The sequence below is a fragment of the Myotis daubentonii genome, chromosome 19 (assembly GCF_963259705.1).
Source record: "Myotis daubentonii chromosome 19, mMyoDau2.1, whole genome shotgun sequence".
Classification (NCBI taxonomy): Eukaryota; Metazoa; Chordata; class Mammalia; order Chiroptera; family Vespertilionidae; genus Myotis; species Myotis daubentonii.
Window position 1 is genome coordinate 4621658 of NC_081858.1, and position 20655 is coordinate 4642312.

The 20655-nt window shown below is 58.9% G+C and overlaps 1 protein-coding gene across 1 annotated transcript; it reads right to left on the reverse strand.

Moving 5' to 3' along the window:
- Positions 1-470: 470 nt before the first annotated feature.
- GLTP (glycolipid transfer protein) lies at positions 471-20431 on the reverse strand. Its single transcript, XM_059676834.1, has 5 exons — positions 20138-20431; positions 6532-6590; positions 5345-5478; positions 3281-3431; positions 471-1557 (listed from the first exon to the last, which is right to left on the reverse strand). Exons 1-5 carry the CDS (start codon positions 20238-20240, stop codon positions 1375-1377), a joined length of 630 nt encoding a protein of 209 aa, XP_059532817.1. The 5' UTR covers positions 20241-20431; the 3' UTR covers positions 471-1374.
- Between the last annotated feature and the right edge of the window lie 224 nt (positions 20432-20655).

Sequence of the window (20655 nt, forward strand, 5' to 3'; positions counted from 1 at the left end):
ACCCTTGCCTTGAAGTGCCCCCTGCCCTTTCTCCTCCGCCGGCCGGGCTCCCCAGCCCCTTCCATCAAGGCCCTGACTCCCTAAGATGCATTCCAGGGTGTGGCCCCTCAGCAGTGTCCCCAAGGTCCCTCCAGGCCCTGACCGCTCTATAGCGTCACTGTTGATTCACTGGGCCAGCTTGCCCACTAGACTCTCAGCTCTGTAGGAGCAGGAATTCAGTAAAACAAATATGCCCCCCACATTTAACCCTAGTATCAGTAAAAAGCATCGACCCACAATAAAGTGCAAATAGCAATGGATCATAGGGTTGGGGATGCAACAGGGATTGGTGGGGACGGAGGCAAAGTGGAGACTACATCCGCCCAGGTATCCTGTCCAGCCAGGACAGACACTAGGAAACAGGTCCATGGTTGGTCCCCAGTTGTAACCTCTAACCCAGGAAGATCAGGAACTCAAACAGCACATAGATCTGATTCCAAAATAGAGATTCATTTATTAAGAATTATTTAGTGTTTGCATAAAAATCACCAATTGTTCCTCATTGGGTTTTTAACACACATGAATTCTTTGGGTCCCTCTATTCACCCCAACACTTTCAAGATACAGCTCTTGTGAGTGCCAGGAGGGAGTTAAGGCAGCGAGGTGTTCCTCGGGTCTCGGCATCGGAGGCTCGCGGCCTCCCCTCTGGGGGAACACATGATGGGTAGTTTCTCAGGTGGGGTGGGCTGTCCCTGAAGGAAACGCTTATGCAGAAGAAGCCAGCTCAGTCGTCTGGGTCCGTTTCTCATACCTGACAGCTTCAAAATACAGTGCCCTTGGTCAAGGTCACCAAAGGCTTGCTGGTTGTTTTCAACTATAAAAAACTGTCTGGAAAAAGACAGTAGGAAGAGCGGGGTGTATGCTGACAGCGCTGTGAGGCGGGGCTGTGCACCACAGGAGCACACAGCAGTCTGCTTTAAAACAATCCTGTGTAATTTCAAATCAGACTCCTCGTGGGCCTTACATCACTGCACCAGATCCTCATCTTTAAAATGAGGTGTATGACAGGGCTCCCCCAGGGCCACGCACCACGTGGGGGGACGGGGACAGAAAGCCCTAGGACTTGCCTTATTAGCAACATTAACTGATTTTTATCACACTGAAATGAAGGCAGTCGGTCTGTGCTGCCGGGAATTAAAGGTGATTCAGAAGTAGGGTGGTTATTTATTGCTCCGTTAGGATAGACCCCAAAAATGACTTTTCAGAAACCAGGGCCGTCCCCTGCAACCCCAGCCAGACTTTGGGCCGCTCTGGGGGACGCAGGCCACGGCGGCCTCCAGCTGCTTCACAGTGATTCTGGCTGGTCTGTTTCTGAGGGTGCCGGCCGGGGCACGCCTACACCTTGTAGTTGAGCTCGGCGTTCATCTTGGTGTACATCTCGTAGATGACGTCAATGGTGGCCGTGAAGTTGACCAGGAACAGGCGGACCTTCTCCAGGCACTCCTCCTCCGTCACGTTCTGGCCCTTGGAGAGCGCTTTCAGGAAGTCGGACTTGTAGGGCGCGGCATACAGCGCTGCCTGGAGGCGGGCGAGAGGAGGAGAGGTGCAGGGTTAGGGGGGCCCGTGGTGGGCAGGGTCTGTGCTGACTGTGGCACTGAAAGGGACAGGCAAAGGCCAAGGGATGTGTCTATTCCTGTCTACCCCCGTGAGGGGCAGCAGGACGGCTCCAGCTCTGGGGGCAGACAGACCTGGGTTCAAATTCCAGCCTGTGCCGCCGACTAGCTGTGAGCCTCGAGCAAGTTACTCAGCCTCTCTGAGCCTCCAGTTCATCGTCTGTAAAATGGGGTGGCCTTGGCACCCATCCGACTGGGTGGCTTCTGGGAGGACTAAGGAGGTTGTGCAAAGTGCTCGGCACAGCGCCGGGCACACAGAGGCGGACACGGGGCGCGCAGTGCGGTGAGCCGCTCCCTCTGGGTGAGGCTGCTCCGGAGGCAGGCGAGCTGCGTCTCAGGAACACCCACGCCCTGAGCAGGGAGAGGGCCGCTATCTGTGGCTCTTTTGTCCTGTAGGAGGCGACACTTGACTAAATTTCAGGGCCCCCCTGACACTTGAAAAGATGTCAGAGAATCAGAAGTTTGCGGAATTTCAGAGCCAGGGGGAAAAGTATGCCACCAGACAGCAAGGCTATGAGTTTGACGGGGTGAGGAAATTACAAATAGTAATAGTCATTATGAAAAGCAATCGTAATAGGTGTGATACACTGAGTGCAAGCCACGGGCCAAGCACCTGATACAGATGAACTCGCTTCATTTTCACAATGAACCCTGGAGGCAGGGCCTACTTTACACCCATTTGAAAGATAAGGGTGCTGAGGGTCAGTCATAGGATCTCAGCCCCCACCTTCCTCTGTGACCTTGAGCAAGACCCTTAACCTTTCTGAGCATCCGTTTCTCCACCTGGGAAAGGGGTAAGGATGCTTCCACCGCAGGTGCATTGGTGCGCAGCACGGGCGGCTGCCTGGCCAGCCTCACAGGGCCTGCTGCTGTTCCTGAGGTGGGGCTGCAAGGTCCTGAGCGGGGGGGGGGGGCTCCCACAGAGGGGCCCTGTCCCAGCCCTGGTGACCGGCTCCTCCTGCCCAGGGCCTGTGCCGCAGGGGGAGACCAGCCATGAGACCCCTCTCGTGTGAGCGAGCTGGGCAGCGGTGGGAGCTGCAGAAGGAGGGGTGGCCCGGACATGGGCGAGATGCCAGGCCATGAGGCAGGGCGGCCAGTGACAGCGTGTGGCACCCCGAGGGGGCCCTCAGGGAACGAGGCTGGTGCTGAGGCCCGTTTCCAGGAACAATGGCCAACGTCACCCCAACAGGAGCCACCAGGAGCCTGTGGGCCAACTTCCTGTCAGCAGGTGCCCACGGGCCAGGGGGGAGGAGCAGGGCTGAGCCTGAGGGGCCGACAGGCCAGCCCACCATCACCCTGATGTCCTCAGAGTCGCGGCCAGGGCTTCTCCCTCCCCATCGGGCCACCTAGGACGAGGCCCCTCAACAGAACACCACGGAGCATCCAGCATGACACTGTGTGGCCACGGAGGGGGCGGTGAGGCGGAGCCGCCCACCGTGCCCGAGAGAGGGCCTCAGCGCACCGGCCCCTCGGAGGGGAGCCCTTCCCGAGGCCCGGGACGGACGGACGGACGGACGGACGCAGGCTCCGAGGCCACTGGAGGCTCCGAGGCCACAGGAGGCTCCGAGGCCACAGGAGGCATGGCCGGGCGAGGCGTGGGCCCCACAGCTGGCAGCCTCCTGGCTCACCTGGAAGATCTTCTGCACGATCCAGCCGTGGTACTTCTTGAGCGCCATCTCGTAGGCCTTGGTGGCGTTGACGCGGATGAGGTTGGGGTGGCTCTCGTCCCGCTCCCCGTCGCAGATGCTCTGCAGGAAGACCTGGATGAAGCGGAGGCCCCTGCGCCCAGGAAGGAGACAGGCCCGTTAGGACGCCCCGCCCCTGCGTGTGGCAGGCCCGACTACGCTGAGCGAAGCACCCACTGTGAGCGGGAACGTGCACGCAAAAGCAGGAGGTTACTCATTCCCCGCATCTTATCTTTACACCTGGCTTCCACGTAGCGTGGCCACCGGCGCCACACGGCGTCTCCCTAGCGCCGTGACAACCCCAGGCCTGGCTGTGGCCGCTGAACACGGTCCCTGCTGGGAGCTGGGGTCTGGGCCTGCCCTGTCCGTTTCCTCGCGGAGCTGCAGACACGCCAGCCTCTCCCGCCTCTGCCACGCCTGCTCTGCCTGGGACCTCCTGGTCAGCCCTGGACACTCTGCTTGGCCACCCTCCTCCAGGGAGCCCTCCCTGACCTCTGTCCAGGCTCTGAGATCCTGCTATCAGGATCCACCCACCAGACCGTGACCCTGAGAGGGTCTGTCCTCATTTCATTGGCATCCTGCTCACCCGGCACCGTGAGCAGCACACAGCAGGCGCTCACTATGTGCTCAACTTGCTGGCCTCCTCCCGCACCGCCCTCCGGCAGCCTGGCTCGCCCACACCCACGTAGGCACACACAGTCGCACTGATCTCGACAGCGTCATCTGCTTTGCCCCGAGAAGCCCAGATCCTGTGATAGGACAGATGGGCCGAGGGCATCCTCGCTCCAGGGTTATGACGCCAGAGGTGAGTAGCTTGGAGCAGCTCCTAACACATGACGTCAGGGTGTTAATTACAGGCCACCCACCCCAATGCCCACACAGCCACCCCTCCAGGAAGCAGGCTCTCTGTGCTCCATTTTATCAAAGAAGCGCATGTTTGGGGGAAGGAGGAGCTGGCTGGGGGGGTCCGGGCAGAGACAGGGAGGCGCACCCCTCCTGGCTCCAGGCCCCAGAGAGAAGCAACGCTGGGACATCTGTGGGGCCGGGAAGGGCCCCTGGCTTCTTGGCGCTGCGGGGCTCTGGTGTTTGCACAGGAAGGAGAATTCTGTGGCCGGTAGAGAGCAGCATAAGCTAAGTAAACAAGCTGCCTGGCCTCTCTGAGCCTCGGTGGCTTCATCTGTAAAATGGGAACAACTACATATGGATTCAAGTATTTGCTCTGAGGACAAGATGTGTAGTGGCTGCGAGCACGTCAATTCTGTGGTAAGATCATCTGGGTTCAAACCCCTCATCAGGGTACCCCGTCCCCCAGACCACGGGACGAATTTGTGCAAATTAGATAGTTCCTTCTCCTTGAGATGCTGTATTCCTGCAAGAAGCTGTCATCGTCCACAAATCTACCACGTGACCCGCCCCGAGAGGACCTCTCTGTGCAGTCACAGCCTGACGACTATGCCGGCCGCTCGGTCCCAGGCCTGCCCTGCGGCCTTGGCCTCCAGCAGCCCCAGTGGCCTCCTCTGTGAGCTGGGATCACACCACTCCTAACCCACAGCACGTGAAATGCGGCCAGGCCCACAGAGCTCAGCACGACGCCCGGCCGCATGGCTCAGTGGTTAGCAGTAACCCAGGAACCAGGAGGTTCAATTCCGGGCCAGGGCGCATGCCCGGGTTGCGGGCTCAATCCCCAGCAGGGGGTGTGCAGGAGGCAGCGATTGATGATTCTCCCATCATTGATCTTTCTACCCTCCCTCCTCCTTCCTCTCTGAAATCAATAGGAATATACTTTTTAAGAAAGCTCAGCACAACGCCCGACTGTGCGGCTTGCTCGCCTCTGACGGTCCCGGGAGGGAGTCGCCACCAGGCAGCCCTCGGGCCTGGGTGCTTTTCCTCAGCCGCTAACCGGCATGGGCACAGGTGAGGGGAACGCAGTGACCTCCTCCCCCGCCAGGGCAGGCCGCGGGTGGCCCAGGACTCACAGCCACACAGCCTGCCGCCCCGGCTCATCACCTTTTCAGCCACATCAGCGCCAGCGTGGCCCCCACTTTGGGCCACTCCGCTCCATACATCTCCTTCTCCGCCTCCAGGATGTTCTGCAGGGTCCGGAACTTGGTCGGGTCGGTGTTGTACACAGCTTTGATTTTCTGAAATGGAGCACACGGGGTTTCTCCTTGGAAAAGCTGTCCCCACAGACGAGCGGCCGGCACGCTGGGGGGAGGAGCACCCCACCGGGGCCTCGCTCTCCTCCCCACCAGTGCCAAGAACGGCAATGGGGCTTGTGCGACAGGAACTCCCGGGACTGTCCCATTTCCTGAGCTCCCCCCGCCCCCCAGAGCTGCCTTCTCCGATGCTCACAGCAAGCCTGATGTTGCGCTGTCATCACCCCAAATTGCAGATGAGGAAACTGAGGCTCAGAGAGGGGCAGTGAGGTGCCCAGTGACACAGCTGGTTCCTGTCTGCCTGGCATTGCAGCAGGCTCCTGCACAGACTGGCTCCAGAGTCCACGTTCTCCAACCACTGTGGTCAGCACCTCAGACACCGAGCGTCTGAAGTTTCACTTGTGTGGACAAGTAGAAATATGCTCTTAGGGTTCAAAGATCCAGAAACAAGGCTCTGAGTGGAGCCGGCAGTTTGGGTCTGAATCCCGCCTCTGCATGTCCTTGCGGTGTGACCTCAGGGGAGTCTTTCAACCTCTCTGAGCTTCCTCATCGGTAAAACGGGGATGACCACAGAACCAGCCTCAACGGCTGCTGGGATGAAGAGATGAGAGAGTGCAGGGCAGCCATCCTGGGCCAGGCCTGAAAGGACCCTCACGGGGGGGGGGGGGGGGGGGGGGGCTCGGCACCCTGAACTCCGGCCTGAGGCAGGGAAGGGCCAGGCCCAGGCACCATGGACGTCTGAGTTTCGTTATTTGGGGGAGTGGATAGAAGAAGCAGGTTCCGCCTCAGTGGGTTCCGCCTGTGGTCCCATTCAGGCTGCGACTAGGAGGCATGACTGCACCAGAGCCCGAGTCCGATTCAGAGGAGCTGGGGCCACGGCCGTCCTGCAGGTCTCCTCCCAGCCCTCGAGCTGGGGAGCTGGGGAGCTGGGGAGCTGGGGAGCTGGGGCGCTGGGGCAGGGAGCGGGCTCCGGTGACCGGGGCAGGTGTAGATTCCCGAGGTGGTACCAAGGTTGCAGCTGCCAGCCCAAGTACGTACCGTGATGTTACCGCTTATGTCCGCCTTGATCGGCGTAAACACCGGGGACCCAAGGCAATCTGGGGAGAAAACGAGAAGAGAGACTTAGATTCCCGAGGGTCACGGAGGCCTGCGGACAGGAGGGTGGCACCTGATGTGCTCAGGGAGCGGCAGAGCTGTTTGTAGGTGTTAAAAAGGCTCCCGGGCAGGGAAAGCTGGCGTGCGAGGCTCCAGGTGAGACCAGCTTCTTACTGCAGGACTTGTCAGCGCCCTTAAAATGCAGCCCCTTCTGTCCACAGCGCCCTCCGCACTGGAACAGCGCTCTCCCAGAGACCTTCTGCAATGAGGGCCGCTCCGTATCTGCAAGGCAAGCCACACGTGGCCACTGCGCACTTGAAATGTTTACCTCTCGTTCCTTTGAATTTAAATAGCCACATGTGGCCCGTGGCTACCGCACTGGACAGCAACCCATCTTGGCCAATAAGCCGGATCACTGCTAATTAACCAGCTAATTAACAAGCCGGATCACTGCTAATTAACCAGGAGGCAGACTGAGGAATCATGAGGTGGGAGAAGAGGGACCCGGTTTATTAAAGACCTTCTCATTCGCCGGCTTATAAGGAAGAAATGAGGCTCCGCAGTCCTGAGACTGCATAGGAGCCCAGGAGGACACACCAGCAATGGCGTCAGTCACTTCACAGACCGTGAACGTGGCCCTGACACTCCACGCTGCATGCTCTGGTCATGAGGGCTTGGGAGTGTATCCCTTCCCTCTGAGCCTCAACTTTCCCATCTAGCAAATGGAGCAACAGAACCGATCACAGAGGCGCTCCGAGGATGACTCAAAACAGTCCACTTCCAAGACATACATTTTGTTCACCTGTGGACTCAGAAGGTGCTCTGAATTGGAGGTATCTTCCATTTCTTGGCAGCTCATAAAACAACAGAGCATCCTAAAATAGCTGAGTTACTGAGATGTAGGCCTGGAAACTGGCCGTGCCTGGAACTCCAGGCTCCACATGAAATGTGAGCAGCCTGTGGCCTGCGCCTGCTCCTTCCCCTCCTTTGTGACCCACTTGGCAGGCTGGCACGGGGACCAGAGACACCCCCCCGCCCGGGTCAGAGCTCCCTGCCAAGGGCTTGGCGCAGAGGAACCATCAGGGAATGGCCGGCTCCCCGCTGGGCAGGCTCAGTGTGGACTTCACCCTCAGAGCCTGAACACACCTGCTCATTGCTGAGCCCAGAGCTTGGGGACAAAGATGCCCAGGCAGGCCACCGTGGGTACCAAACCCACAGGGGGAGAACACTGGTGCCATGTCCCCTTGCCCCGGGCCAGGCAGGGGCCTTGGTGGGCACATCAACTGACTGCATGGGAGCAGAGGGCTGGGGGAGGGACATCTGCAGGCTGAATTCCATCCAAGGTGACCAGCACACCTGGCCGGCCATCTGGAACATTCTAATCACAGCTATTAAACAGGTGTATTGAAGGAACAGCATTGGACACTACAGTGAAATACTCCATAGCAAACGGAAAGAAGGCGGGTGAGGGATCCAGACACACTAAGCTTGACCCCTGGCCCAACCACTCCCCAGGGAGCAAGTCTCCCCGCCTGCGTGTCTCAGCTTCCTCACGTGGCCAATGGGGCAGTACTCGTACTTATTTCACAGGCTTGTTGCTGGGATTAAAAATCGTGTGTTGAATTGCTTAGCAGAGTGCCCAGGGCGTGCACTGGCAATGAATGGACTTTGATCATTTTTGTGACTTTGATTGTAACTGGGGTCAGGCCCCAGGTCCAGCAAATGCCACAGGCGTCACCCAGCTGTGCGTGGAAGCTCCCAGGTCCCACCTCACACTCGGCCTTGCCCCTGACACCTCTACTCTCCTCCTTCCTGAGGCCCTGTCAGGACCGGGCTCTGGGCCAGAACCCCCAGGCTGAGCTGTGAGCCCGCTCCCCTCAGCGACGGGCCATCTCTCGGGCCTATGGGAGCAAATTTCCCTCCACGAGCCACGCTGGAGCTGCCCAATGGCACGAGGAGCTGCCCGGATGGCACAGGGAGCTGCCCGATGGCACGAGGAGCTGCCCAGATGGCACAGGGAGCTGCCCGATGGCACAGGGAGCTGCCCGGATGGCACAGGGAGCTGCCTGGATGGCACAGGGAGCTGCCTGATGGCACGAGGAGCTGCCCGGGTGCTGGGCTGCAGGGGGCTAAGCATCTAACCTGGGCACTCTTGCCCCAAGACGCGCCTGCCAAGCGCTGCCATGAGGTGACTGACTGCTCCTGCCCTTGGCTCTCATCCTGCAGAGGCAGCCGGGGAGGCCGTGCGACCCGCTGGCCGAGAATGTGCTCTGACACTTACTGCCGGCTCCACAGGACAACGCACCCCAGGCTTCACGAATAAACCCAGGGATCCGGCTGGAGGTGGAGCGTCGACCTCTGAACCAGAAGGTCATAGGAACAGTTCGATTCCCAGTCAGGGCTCATGCCCGGGTGGCGGGCTCCATCCCCGGTAGGGGGCGTGCAGGAGGCAGCCGGTCGATGACTCTCTCATCATCAATGTTTCCATCCCTTCCTCTCTGGGCTCAATAAAAAACGTAAACAATAATGCAGGGAGCCAAGATCTCCTCCGCCAGCGACGAGGCCCCTCTTGACGGTGCAGCCCAGCTCCACTTCCAACCTCCGGGGGCCAGGCCGGTGTGACGGCTACGTGGGGACCCGGCCCTTCCAGAGGGGCGGCTGCTCTGAGCTCCAGCGATGGCTTCCCATCCTCCCATGAAATGCAGTGTCCTCAGACAGCAGGTGGCCGGCCGGCCATGGGGGGTGAGGCAGGTAAGACGGTGATGGTGGAATCCAGGCAGCAGGTGTATGAATCTTCACTGTAAAATTTGTTCACTTTTGTTGTTTGTTAAAAGTGTTTACATGAAACATCGGAAAAAGTATCAGGATGTCTTCCTGCTCATGAAAGTCACTTCTTCCTTCTGCTTTTTCTCCGAGTCCACTTGGGTGTCACAGCGACGCAGCTACACGCGTAACTGCTTTCGGTCCACGTGTCCCACGGGCCTGCGCGGTGAGAGGCGGGGACCGGGCCGCCTCCGTGCCCGCTCATCCCAGGTGCTGGCACCGCGCTGGCCCCAGTGGGTGCCTAGAGGGCCTCTGCGGCATGAATGGGGGAGCAGATTGTGGAAAGCGTGAATCTAGGGGCGTAGTTCCTGCCGGGCGGTTTCTCTATCCAGTTTCTCGCAGTTCAGACTGACCCGATGCCCCGGCTCCCAACACCCATGCAATCTAGGCGGCCAAGACAACGGAGGGGGGCTTGGCCTGTCTCCCTGTCTGTGATGAGAACACCAGTGGGACTCCCGAGGGCGGCTGCGAGCGGGAGGGGCGCCACCTGTGCCCCGTGAGTGCTCGGGCCGGGCCGCGACTGGTACTGCTACCTGCTGATTTTCTTCCTTTCTTTCTTTCACTCTATTTTTACTGATTTCAGAGAGGAAGGGAGAGGGAGAGAGAGATAGAAACATCAATGATGAGAAAGAATCATGGGTCGGCTGCCCCCTGCATGCCCCCTACTGGGTATCGAGGCCACAAGCTGGGCACCCGGGCATGTGCCCTTGACCGGAATTGAACCCGGGCCCCTTCAGTCCGCAGGCTGACGCTCTAGCCACTGAGCCACACCGGCTGGGGCAAGGCGCTCTGCTCTGTTTTTTGTTTTCCTGACAGTGAGCTACGTAGGTAGGTCCGGGACGCACCGTGGTCAGCGGGAGCTGCCGGCCAGCAGTGTTATTACGCCGTGGCCACCACACACGGACAGAGCTTCTGCTCAGGTGTGCGGTGGGAATGCGGGGAGTAAAGTGTATTTCCGGAGCTGGGAGGGGAGCAGGACGGGGGGGGAGGGGGGGGACCCGGAATTCACCTCCATGCGGGACCCAGAGGAAGTGGCCGACAGGGAGGCACCTCTCTTACACAAATGTGCACAGGACGTCGCTTTGGGGGCATCTTGCCATGAGCCACGTGAGGGGGGAAGCAGTGCCGTGCGCCACAGTCGGCCGGTCCCGGGTTCGAATCTCAGCTCTGATGTGACCGTGGACAGCGACCTAACCGCGCTGGGCTCAGTCCTTCTTGCCACAGCCCAGAGGTGCTGCGCAGGCGGGAGGTGCTCACGCCTGTCTCAACACGACCCGCCGGAGGTTCTGGTCTTGTGCTTGTCTTCGGCGCCGCCCAAGGCTGCGAGCCCGGAAAAGGCAAGTGACCTGCCCGGGTCACACGGCGGAGGCCAGGCTGGTCCCACTGCCCCCTCCCTCTTCCAGAGTGCTTCCATCTGTGAGTTCCACAGGGGGGGGCTGCCGGGAAAGCTGGGAGATGATGTTCATCCCCACGCACCCGGGCCTTCCCCTAGTTTGACCTCTGCGGCCCCTGAGGGGACAGAGCGCGACACAGCCGACACAGCCGGCAGCTTCCAGGTCCCCAGCCTCTCTTCCCACAGATGCAGCCCGGCCCCACGTTCCCTTTCCTGTTTTACCAGTTTTACGGTGTCCCCAGACTTGTTTTTTTATTGTCAGCAAAACAGGCTCATTAAAACACCACCCAGAACCAGCCAGGAGGGAGGGAGGGGCTTGGGCTCAGATGGTTTTCTAGATCCTCCTCTTACCGCCCCCCCCCCCCACCCAAGAAGGAAGATGTGTCAAAAACAAAGTAAAAACAGAAAACAGAAGGAAAATCAGATACGATGCTGGCATCTTCACAGAACCAGCTCTCAGAGGCAGATGCCGCACACGCAGCTGGTCATCTGGAGCATGTTTGTTTAGCACAGGTCTTCTAAGGCCGCGACCCCACCCAGAAGGCATAAGAAAAAGATCAAGACATCTGATTAGAAAACCCAGAAACTGTCTACATGGAGAAGTCCCATCACCAATCAAAGCCAACAGCACTGATGGGGCAGGGGCTGGTCTCACAAACCTCACAGACAGCCATCCATCGCCCCTCACGTTGTAAAGAGCTCTAACATCAATAAGGAAAAACAGGCCTAGAGAACAAACGGGCCATCCACAGAACAAATGAAGACACACTCTCAATACTAAAAATAAAATTACAACAAATATTCTCCATCTACCAAATCTTACGGCACATCAGCCTTCTCTAGTACAACTCATCGGAATGGAGCAGAAACGCCTCTGCGGTGGTGCAGGCGGCCTGTACCCACCTGTGGGTCTCTAAACAGGGCCGCCAGTGAAGCGCGATCCATGATGAGGTGTGACCCAGGGATGTCACAGGCCTCCACCCTCACGACACGGCTTTACACGGCATGTCCTCAGGTTTTGAGTAGAGCTTTGCACCATTTTCTAAATATATTTTTATTGATTTCAGAGAGGACAGGAGAGAGAGAAACATCAGTGATGAGAGAGAATCATTGATTGGCTGCCTGCCTCCTGCACGCCCCGCCCTGGGGACCCAGCCCACAACCCGGCCATGTGCCCTGACTGGGAATCGAACTGTGACTCCTGGTCCATAGGTCAAGGCTCAACCACTGAGGCACGCTGGCCAGCGAGCATTTTGCGATGCCCTCTGTGACAGCTCTGGCCAGACAGGGGACACTGGCGCTTCCTGCTCGGGTCTCTGCTGCACTTCAGCTGGCGAGATGGCCCAGGGGGCGGAACTCCCCATGAGCGGGCGTCGCCGCATGCCACACAGAATCACTCATTTCCTCTTTTTCTGGCTTCGACGTCACTGGAAAGCACCGGCCATCACGCTGAGCTGGACCACACACACGTGGAAATCCCATCCGAGCTGCCCCTCAGCGCTTGCCCCTCAGACAACCCTCTCTTACAACGGGTGACGTTCCTGACACTGGGCACCGACCTAGGTTCCTACCGACCTCCCACTTCCTCTCAGGAACAGCCTTCCTTCTGAAGCACAGAGCAGCCCGTGTGTAAGACACGCAGCGTCACGCTCAGCCCTGTGACTCAGGACGGGGCACCACGCCCGCCGTTAGCGACGCGTCTCACGAGGGACCAGGATGCCCCTGTGGCGCTGTTAGGAGTCGGGCTTGGGGAGGTTCCACTTCACGTTCAATGTTTATTTTTCAATAGCTGGCTCGTACGGTTCCACTGTTCCACACGGGGGGGGTGGGGGGGGGTATCTCTACAGTCCTGGGTTACAGGGATCATAATGGGAGGCATCAGATTACCGCTGGTGGAGATGAATCATTTACTACCTGCGGGTGTGGGGTGCCGCGTGTGGGCACGTGCGCGCCTCATGGCTCCGTTTGCAATAGGCCTGTTTTGAAGGACAAGAGCCCTGAGAATGCCACCTTCCTAGAACGAATGCCTCCTCTAAATCCCACTATCTAAAGAGGAAAGAATGTTCACAAGACATTCTAAAATGCTGCTTTTAAAAATCGCCTCCAGCCCTGGCCGATTTGGCTCAGTGGATAGAGCAACAGTTTGAGGACTGAAGGGTCCCGGGTTCGATTCTGGTCAAGGGCACATGCCCGGGTTGCGGCTCCATCCCCAGTGGGAGGCGTGCAGGAGGTGGTCGATCCATGATTCTCTCTCATCATTGATGTGTTTATCTCTAGCTCTCTCTCCCTCTCTCTTCCTCTCTGAAATCAATAAAGATATATTTTTTAAAAATCGCCTCCATGACATGCCAACTCTCTTTGTCCGCAATCGTCCCTTTTGGCAAAAACCAGCCTTGGGTTGGGGACGCAGTGGGAAACGGCTTCTCTGCTGGCTGTGGCCTGGGAGGGAGGAACCTGTAAAAGGAGGTTCAAAATGGACCCCACCATTAGGGTTGTTGTGAGGCTTACAGGAGAGTCCACGAATTAAGGGCTAAGCAGTTCCTGGCCTCTAAGACGTTCAATTAAAAAGAAGGTATTCGTTATGCTTGCTGTGGTTATTATAAGCTATATCACCATTTTCATCTTTCTCAACAGGCCAAGCTTTTCTTTAGAGAGGAAATCTAGAAAAGTATGATTCCGGGGATTAAGAAAGAGAGTGGAGGGAGGAGGGGCCGAGTGAGAAAGTGTGTTGACTGCTGGCTGGTGTGAGTGAAATGGGCAGGAACCTCCCGTCATAAACCTGTGGCTTCAGACGCATCCAGACCGTCAGAAAGCGCTCTCACGGGAGCGGCACGGGAAGCGGGGACAGCAGGGCAGGAAGGAGTCCTTTCTCAACACGGGAGCCGACCGGCTGCCTGGCCGCAGAGGAGCGCGGCGCTTACAGGGCCCTGGAGAGGACGGATCCGCTGTAACCACTTTTAAAAGCTCGGATACAGTGAACACTGTAACAACTAAGAGGAAATGAAAAAGGCCCTGATACAAGTAACACTGGGAGAATGTAGCAAAAGGAGTTAACTCCCACCCAGGCCCGTTTTAAACTGAAATAACGAAACCCAAGAGCCCACTTCCATTCTAACCGCTCACTAAGCCGTGTCCGCACACAGCACAGAGGGCCTGTCCGTCCGGGAAGACGCCCAGCGCCTGGGTGTGTGCGGCTCCCTGGCGACAGGACAGCGGCTTTAAAGCCCGGGGTCCACTTTCCAGCTGTGTGACCGGGTCAGACCCCTCACCACTCTGAGCCTCCGTTTCCTCGTCTACAGAATGGTGCCAAGTCCTTCCAATTCATGAGGTCACTACAAGGACTGGAAATGCGGTATCGGCAGGTTCCACGTTTGACGCATGGAGCCACTCACAACAGGGACTGCACGAGCGATGACCGCGTCACGCATCGTACCCTACAAAGCCCTCGGCCGGCACCTTCCCGTTCCCTTTCAGCTCGACACGGGCTGGGCACCTCTGCTCCGCCAGGCCCACTGCCGCGCCCTGAGCGCCCGGCCTCTGCCTCTAAGGGATTCACAGGGCACCGTTCCTCCAGCAGCGCTGGGCAGTGGGCCCCACACAGGTGAGGACCAGAGGCAGGGCCTGGATGAGCTAGCAAGCGGGTTTCCCTCCTGCTTCTCCATCTTTTCCCTCCAGAAGTAGCGGCCAGACCTCGGCCCCTGACCTCAGGACAGGCTTCCTCGGCAGAGGACCAAGGCGATCTAATCACCATCACGGGGGACGGTCTGGGCTCCTGCGCTGCCTTTGGCTGGGACAGGTGAGGGCGCTGAGCGGGCAGCTGGTCACTGAGGCAACTTCTTTCCCAAGGGCTGTGGGCAAGACGGCCGTTTCTAAAGCCCCGAGGCCCTGTCCTACCTGCGCAAAAATGGAGCGATTCTGGCACCGAGCACCGGGGTCATTTCGGGAGGTCACCTCTGTCACCCCGGGAGGCTCGGAGCGGAGAAGGGCAGACTGGTGCGCGGACACACAGCTTTGGCGCCACGGGACCAGGACTTCAGTTTGGCTCGGCTTCAGGCCAACACCCATGTTTTTTCCTTTCATCTCAGGTGTTCGAGCACAGACTGCAGCGGACAACAGACCCAGGTTCAAAGTGACTTCTCGCACTATGGGCTGCTGCACAGACGGACAGGCTAACACACCGGGGCCAGAAGCAACCCTCTCATCCGCTGTTACTCAGATCGTGAGCGTGAAGCACCCACGTGCATCAGGCACACAGTAGGTGCTCCCAGAGCTAAGGAACCCTCACCCACTCCTTGCAAATGCACCTCCAGCTGAAGACAGGCGTCTGCGGAGCTGCCACATCACGGAGGTGTGCGCTCGCTTCTTCGCCCACAGACCCCGCTTCTTCCCCCGGAGCCTCCCGCCCGGAGCACAGTCTCCATCCCGTTCCCATGACTCCGGCTCTCCTCTCGACAAGCACCGCCCACATGACGCTGACCTGACCTGCTGCAGGGAGAGCGCTAATGCCGCTTCTTGTTTCTCATTCTTAGGCTGTTCTATACAAAATCAAAAGTAATCAGGTATGTGTACACATTTAAAAACAAAAACATGGCACAGATGTCGCTGGGAGCTGGGAGCTGCTTGTTGAAGTGGGCAAACAGCTTCTCGGGAGCTGGGGAACTGCTTCCTTTTTTTTTTTTTTTTTTGTTAATCGTCACCCAAGGATAGGTTTCCATTGATTATTTTTAGAGAGAGTAGAAGGGGGGAGGAGAGACAGAGAGAGAAACATCGATGTGAGAGAGACACATCCATTGGTTGCCTCCCGCACACACCCTGACCAGGACTGGGAGGGAGCCTGCAACCGAGGTATGTACCCTTGACTGAAATCGAACCTAGGACCCTTCAGGCCAGGGGGCGACGCTCTATCCACTGTGCCACACCGGCCAGGGCAGGCCAGGGGAACGTCTTACGCACAGAACACGGGTGCGGCCAGGGCTGGCTCCCCGGTGGTTAACGCAATGTACCAATTAAAGGACTGACTGACCTGTCTGGGCCTACGCTCTGGCGACTTCCACACCCAGTCACTCAAATTTGAATTCCAATGAGCAGGACATGGGCCCGGCTCGGCGGGCCAACTATGAGCACACGCTCAGAGGAAACCTGCAGGTCTGGTCTGTGCTCCAGCATGTTGGACACGTCGCCGTGGTGCCAACACAGGTGTTCAGTCGCCAAGCAGGCGGGGTCCAGGGGTCCCCTCCTCTGCCAGGCCGGAAGTCAGGGCGGCAGGCAGGCACAGGGCACACGCACTCAGGAGGAGTCCAGAGGCCTGAGGTCTAGTCTGGCTTCTATGGTCACCCGCGGGCTGTGTGACCCTGGGCAAGTCCCCTAACCTCTCTGGCCTCTGTTCCTTGGCTGTAAAACAAGATGACTGTGCGCTTTTGGGCTGCCATTGGTCCCCCAAAATAGAGCAAGCACTGAACCAAAGTGATGGAAAACCATTCTTCTGGGGATTATTCTAGGACTCATTGAGTTCCAGACACCTGTACTGACCAATTCAATGGGCATCCCTTTAATTAAGCTAAGAGGCCTAAATGAAGAACAATGCTCCTGGAATTCCAATCTCAAGAACTGAGAGGTAAAACACATCACCTTCCGCTCCCGCACCTTCGGTTTCTCCCTAAACCGTGGCAGCAAACAGGTGTCACCTCATGCATCAACTCTAGATGGCCCGGCCCTGGCCGGTGGCTCAGTGGTTTGTGCCGGGCTGCACACTGAAGGGTCTTGGGTTCAATCCTTGGCCATTGAGGCTTCTAGGCAGGGGGTAACAAGACTACATGGCATCTAAGTCTCTCACTTCCTCTCTCCCCTTCCTCCGCCCTCCAATGGGCAGTGCTCTAGAACAGCTGGAAAACTGACCTAAAAGATGAGCGAGCAGGCCTCACAGAAGTCAGTTGCAAACTGATCGTCAGAGATGAGCTCCAATTACGGGGTCAAGGTGGAGGAAGAAGATGAACAAATGGCTGGAGCGATTCCGCCTGGAGACAGGGAGGAAGGGCTGGCCCAAGAGGCTCTAAGTCACCTCTGACCTGCGCCCAAGGAATCAGCATTCCCCCAGCCCACCCGACCCCATCAAACTGCACCCACGAAGCTTGAAGAAATACGGCTGCTCCAGTGATTTCACTTCTAAAGATTAGAAACAACAAGAGAAGTGTGCAAAGCAGTAAATACGAGGGTGTTCACCGTAGCGCTGCTTAACGGAGCAAACACATGAGAAGCAACGTGAGTGTCCAACAGCCGGGGACTGGCTGAGTGAACTGTGGCCACATGCAGAGAACGGAACGCTCAGCAGCTATGAAAAGGATGGCTGACATGGGAAGGTGTCATGCTGTGCTGTTCGGTGGAGAAAGCGGCTGGTACCCTCTCCCTTGGGGATCGATAGAAAAGGAGTGGGGGGGGGACCACTCTGAAGCGTCAGCAGAGACCTTCTCCTTAAACAGCCCTACCTCACCGGCTGCGAGAGGATTAAGGGAGCCTCTCCACGGGGAACGCTTAGCTCACAGGAAGTGCTCAATAAACGACAGAGTTCCACTGAACATTTCTTCCTGCTCAACTTTCCTTCGAGAAACAGATCTTCCTTGCAAAATTAAATACCTTTTAGAAACACAGCTTTCCGCCCAAAGCAATGGCTCTCACCCAGGGGTGGTTCTGTCTCGGTACACATATTTTTGGTTGTCACACTTGGGTAGAGGTACCACTGGCACCCAGTAGCCGGCGGTCAGGGATGCTGCTGAACGCCTTACAAAGCGCAGCAGCCCCCGTCACAAAGAATGGGCCAGCCCCAATGTCAGCAGTGCCACCGCACAGACACCCTGACGGGGAGGGAGCTGCCACCGCCGTGCCTTCCAGATTCGTGGGTCCATGACCCCAGCCGGCCGCCATTCCAGAGACACACTCGCCACCCAGATCACCCAGGTGACCAGACACTCCCGAGATCTAGACAAAGCCCCCGTTAGAACTGACCGCGGATCTCACTCGACCCCTGAGCCCTAGAGGAAAGCCATCGGTGGGAGCCTGCGCTTAAAACTTAAACCTTCAGGGGAAATTCTCCCCCAGCAGAGCCTAATGGCTCACAATGATCATCACTTTTTTTAGATGCTAAGCACTGTCCTCCACAGGCCAACCCGGAGGCTTCTGTGTAAATGGTGCTTCTGTCCACAGATGTGACGGGCACAGCACGTGACTCGCAGCAAAGACAAGGGTCCTTTGAGATCGGGGAAAGGGAGGCGGGGACACTCCTCAGGCCTGGCACCATCCATCCCCTTTTCTCTAAAACCAGCCAGATAATCACATCAAATGAAGGGACCCCAAGTGCAGAACTGGTGGGCAACCTTGCAGAGGTGAGGGAGGGAAGGGCACAGGGCCGGCCTTAAGGTCCCCACCTTGGCACTGCTAGCATCTGGGGCTGGATCAATTCTGTGCCCGGGGCGGGGGGGGGGCCTGTCCTATGCACTGTAGGGTATTTCACACCATCCCTCCTCTACCCACTAGATGCCAACAGCAACTTGCCACAGCCTTGTCCCGCCCTCAGTTGGGAGCCAGGAGCTTAAATAGATGCTGAATCCTTGTCGGGGGCAGGCTGCTGTCCTGCAAATGTCCGCAGAACCAAATGGGGGGGACCGTCACAAGAACGAACAACCCCTTCCCGCGAGGCCGGTCACCTCCCAAACCGCGGCCTGGAGAGTCAGTGCCACGGCAACCCTGTGACACTGACAAGAGAGTGTTCTGTACACTTAGCAAGTACCAGCTGAGCACCTACTATGTGCCAGGCACTTCTGATCCTGGGGATGCAGCAATGGACAAAAACGACCAAGATCCTGCTCTCAGGTCACTTACGCAGGTCCGAGAGCCATCCAGACAGACCACTGCACTGGTGCAAACAAACATTGACTAATCATCTACTTTCTATACGAAGGAACCAAAACTGGATCCAGGAACTTAAATAATAGCACCCCCGCCTGCCCAGCTAAGATCTACTTGGCACTAGGGCCACACGATATACATTCACCGCTTCATTTACTCCCTGCCGCTACCCCTGGAGTCAGCATCCCCATTTCACAGATGGGGACACTGAGGCCCAAGAGGTGAAGGACACAACTCCAGGTCACCACAACCGCCCAGAGCTCACGCCACTGCAGGAACCACTGCCCGCAATGAGCCCTGTCACCCACTGGGGATAGAGTCACCGCCCCGGGAGCCAAATCTCTTCAGCCTCGGTGTTAAGGTTCAGTCGGCCTGTAGAGTTCAGCTGGACTCTGCCCTGGGCACTGGTGACCTCCTACCAGGCCACCAAGTGCACTCGCAGGTCAGGGCACAGGGCGAGGCCACATGGAAGAGGAGAAAGCAGAGGCTCGGGTTACAGCCTTTCCCCGGGGCCTGGCCTCGAAGGGCAGGGGTACATGGCACTGTCTTCCATTTCCCGTTTTCGTTTTCCATCCAGGGCCCGGCTGGGCTGGGGGAGGGGAGGAAGGAGGTCTGACATGGGCTTAGGGGCCTTCCTGGGTATGACAGATGGGGGAGGGGTCTCCTTACAGCCCATGCCAGGCACCCTGTGTCTGACATCACCCCAAAGGCAGCCCCCACCCCCAGTCCCGACCTCTGTTCAGGTGGTTCCCCTAGAAAGGGGGCCTCCAGTTTCGTGACTCATTTTCAAAAGCCCCTCCTCGCCCTGCCGGCTCCCTGCCTTGGAGTGTGTGTGTGGGGGGGGGGGGGGTCTTTGGTCTGGAAGGGGGCATCCCGGGGAAGAAGGTTCCCGAAAGGGTTCTCTGTGGGAGAGGCTGGGAGAATTTAAGGAATAGGGAGGGTTCCCCAAAGGGAGGGAGTTGACAGCCATTCTAACGGGGGGGGGAGGGGGGGGGGACGGGGGAATGATGGGTGCGGGGTAGAGGAACTTGGGGAAGAAGCGGCGGGAGGCTTCCCGGAGACGGGGACTGCAGAATCGGGGGCTTGGAAGAGAAAGGGGTGTCTGGGGAAATGAAGAGTTGGGGAGCCCAGGGGAGCGGAGCATGGGGATGCCCTGGCGGATACAGTGGAGTGTGTGGGTCTGGGGAGACTGGAGTGTCAGGGGGGAGACGGAGGGTGGAGGACCCCTGGGGAGACAGGGAGGATGGCGAGCGGCCGGGATAGGGAGCGTGTGGGGTGCGCGAAGAGAGGGTCTGGGTGCCGGGAAACGGGGTGGGCAGGGTGGAGTGAGGATCCTCGGAGGACTCGGCGCCCGGCAGCGCCCCGCGCGGGGCTGCGCGCCTCCCCGCCCCACCTCCCAGCTCGGGGTCGGGGTCGGGGTCGCGCCAGGCTCACCGAAGAAGGGCGGCAGGTGGGACACCGCCTCCAGGAAGGGCCCGGTCTCGATCTGCTTGTCCGCGGGCAGCGGCTTCAGCAGGTGCTCGGCCAGCAGCGCCATTTCGGGGTCGAGGCCGGCGGTGATGCCCCAGCCGGCGCCGCGGGCGTCCACGCCGCCCCCCCGGCCGCCGCCGTCCGCGCCGGGGCCGTCACTGCCGCCGGCGCCAGGGCCGTCACTGCCGCCCGCCGCCGACTCCGGGGACGCCAGCGTCGCCACTTCCGCCCGCTGCGCCCGCCCGCGGAGCCGAGCGCTGAGCGCCGCCCGCCGGCCGAGGGCTAAGGTGCCCGCCGCGCCGCCCCGCCCCGCCCGCCCGCGCCCAATCCGCGCCGGCCGCCCTGCCCGCCTGCCCAATAGGCGCCCGTCTCCGCGGATCTCCGCGCCTCCATTGGTCGGGGGGCGGGACTGCTCAGCCCCCGCGCGGAAGCGCGCGAACCGGTGGGTCCCGGTGCGCCCAGGTGCGCCCCGGTGCGCGCAG

Excerpts from the sequence above, each read along its gene's own strand:
- GLTP (XM_059676834.1), bottom strand. The coding sequence starts at position 20,240 with ATGGCGCTGCTGGCCGAGCACCTGCTGAAGCCGCTGCCCGCGGACAAG. Across the intron at positions 5,479-6,531 it reads ACATAAGCGGTAACATCACG|AAAATCAAAGCTGTGTACAA; the intron begins GTACGTACTTGG and ends GCTCCATTTCAG. Across the intron at positions 1,558-3,280 it reads TCGTGCAGAAGATCTTCCAG|GCAGCGCTGTATGCCGCGCC; the intron begins GTGAGCCAGGAG and ends GCCCGCCTCCAG.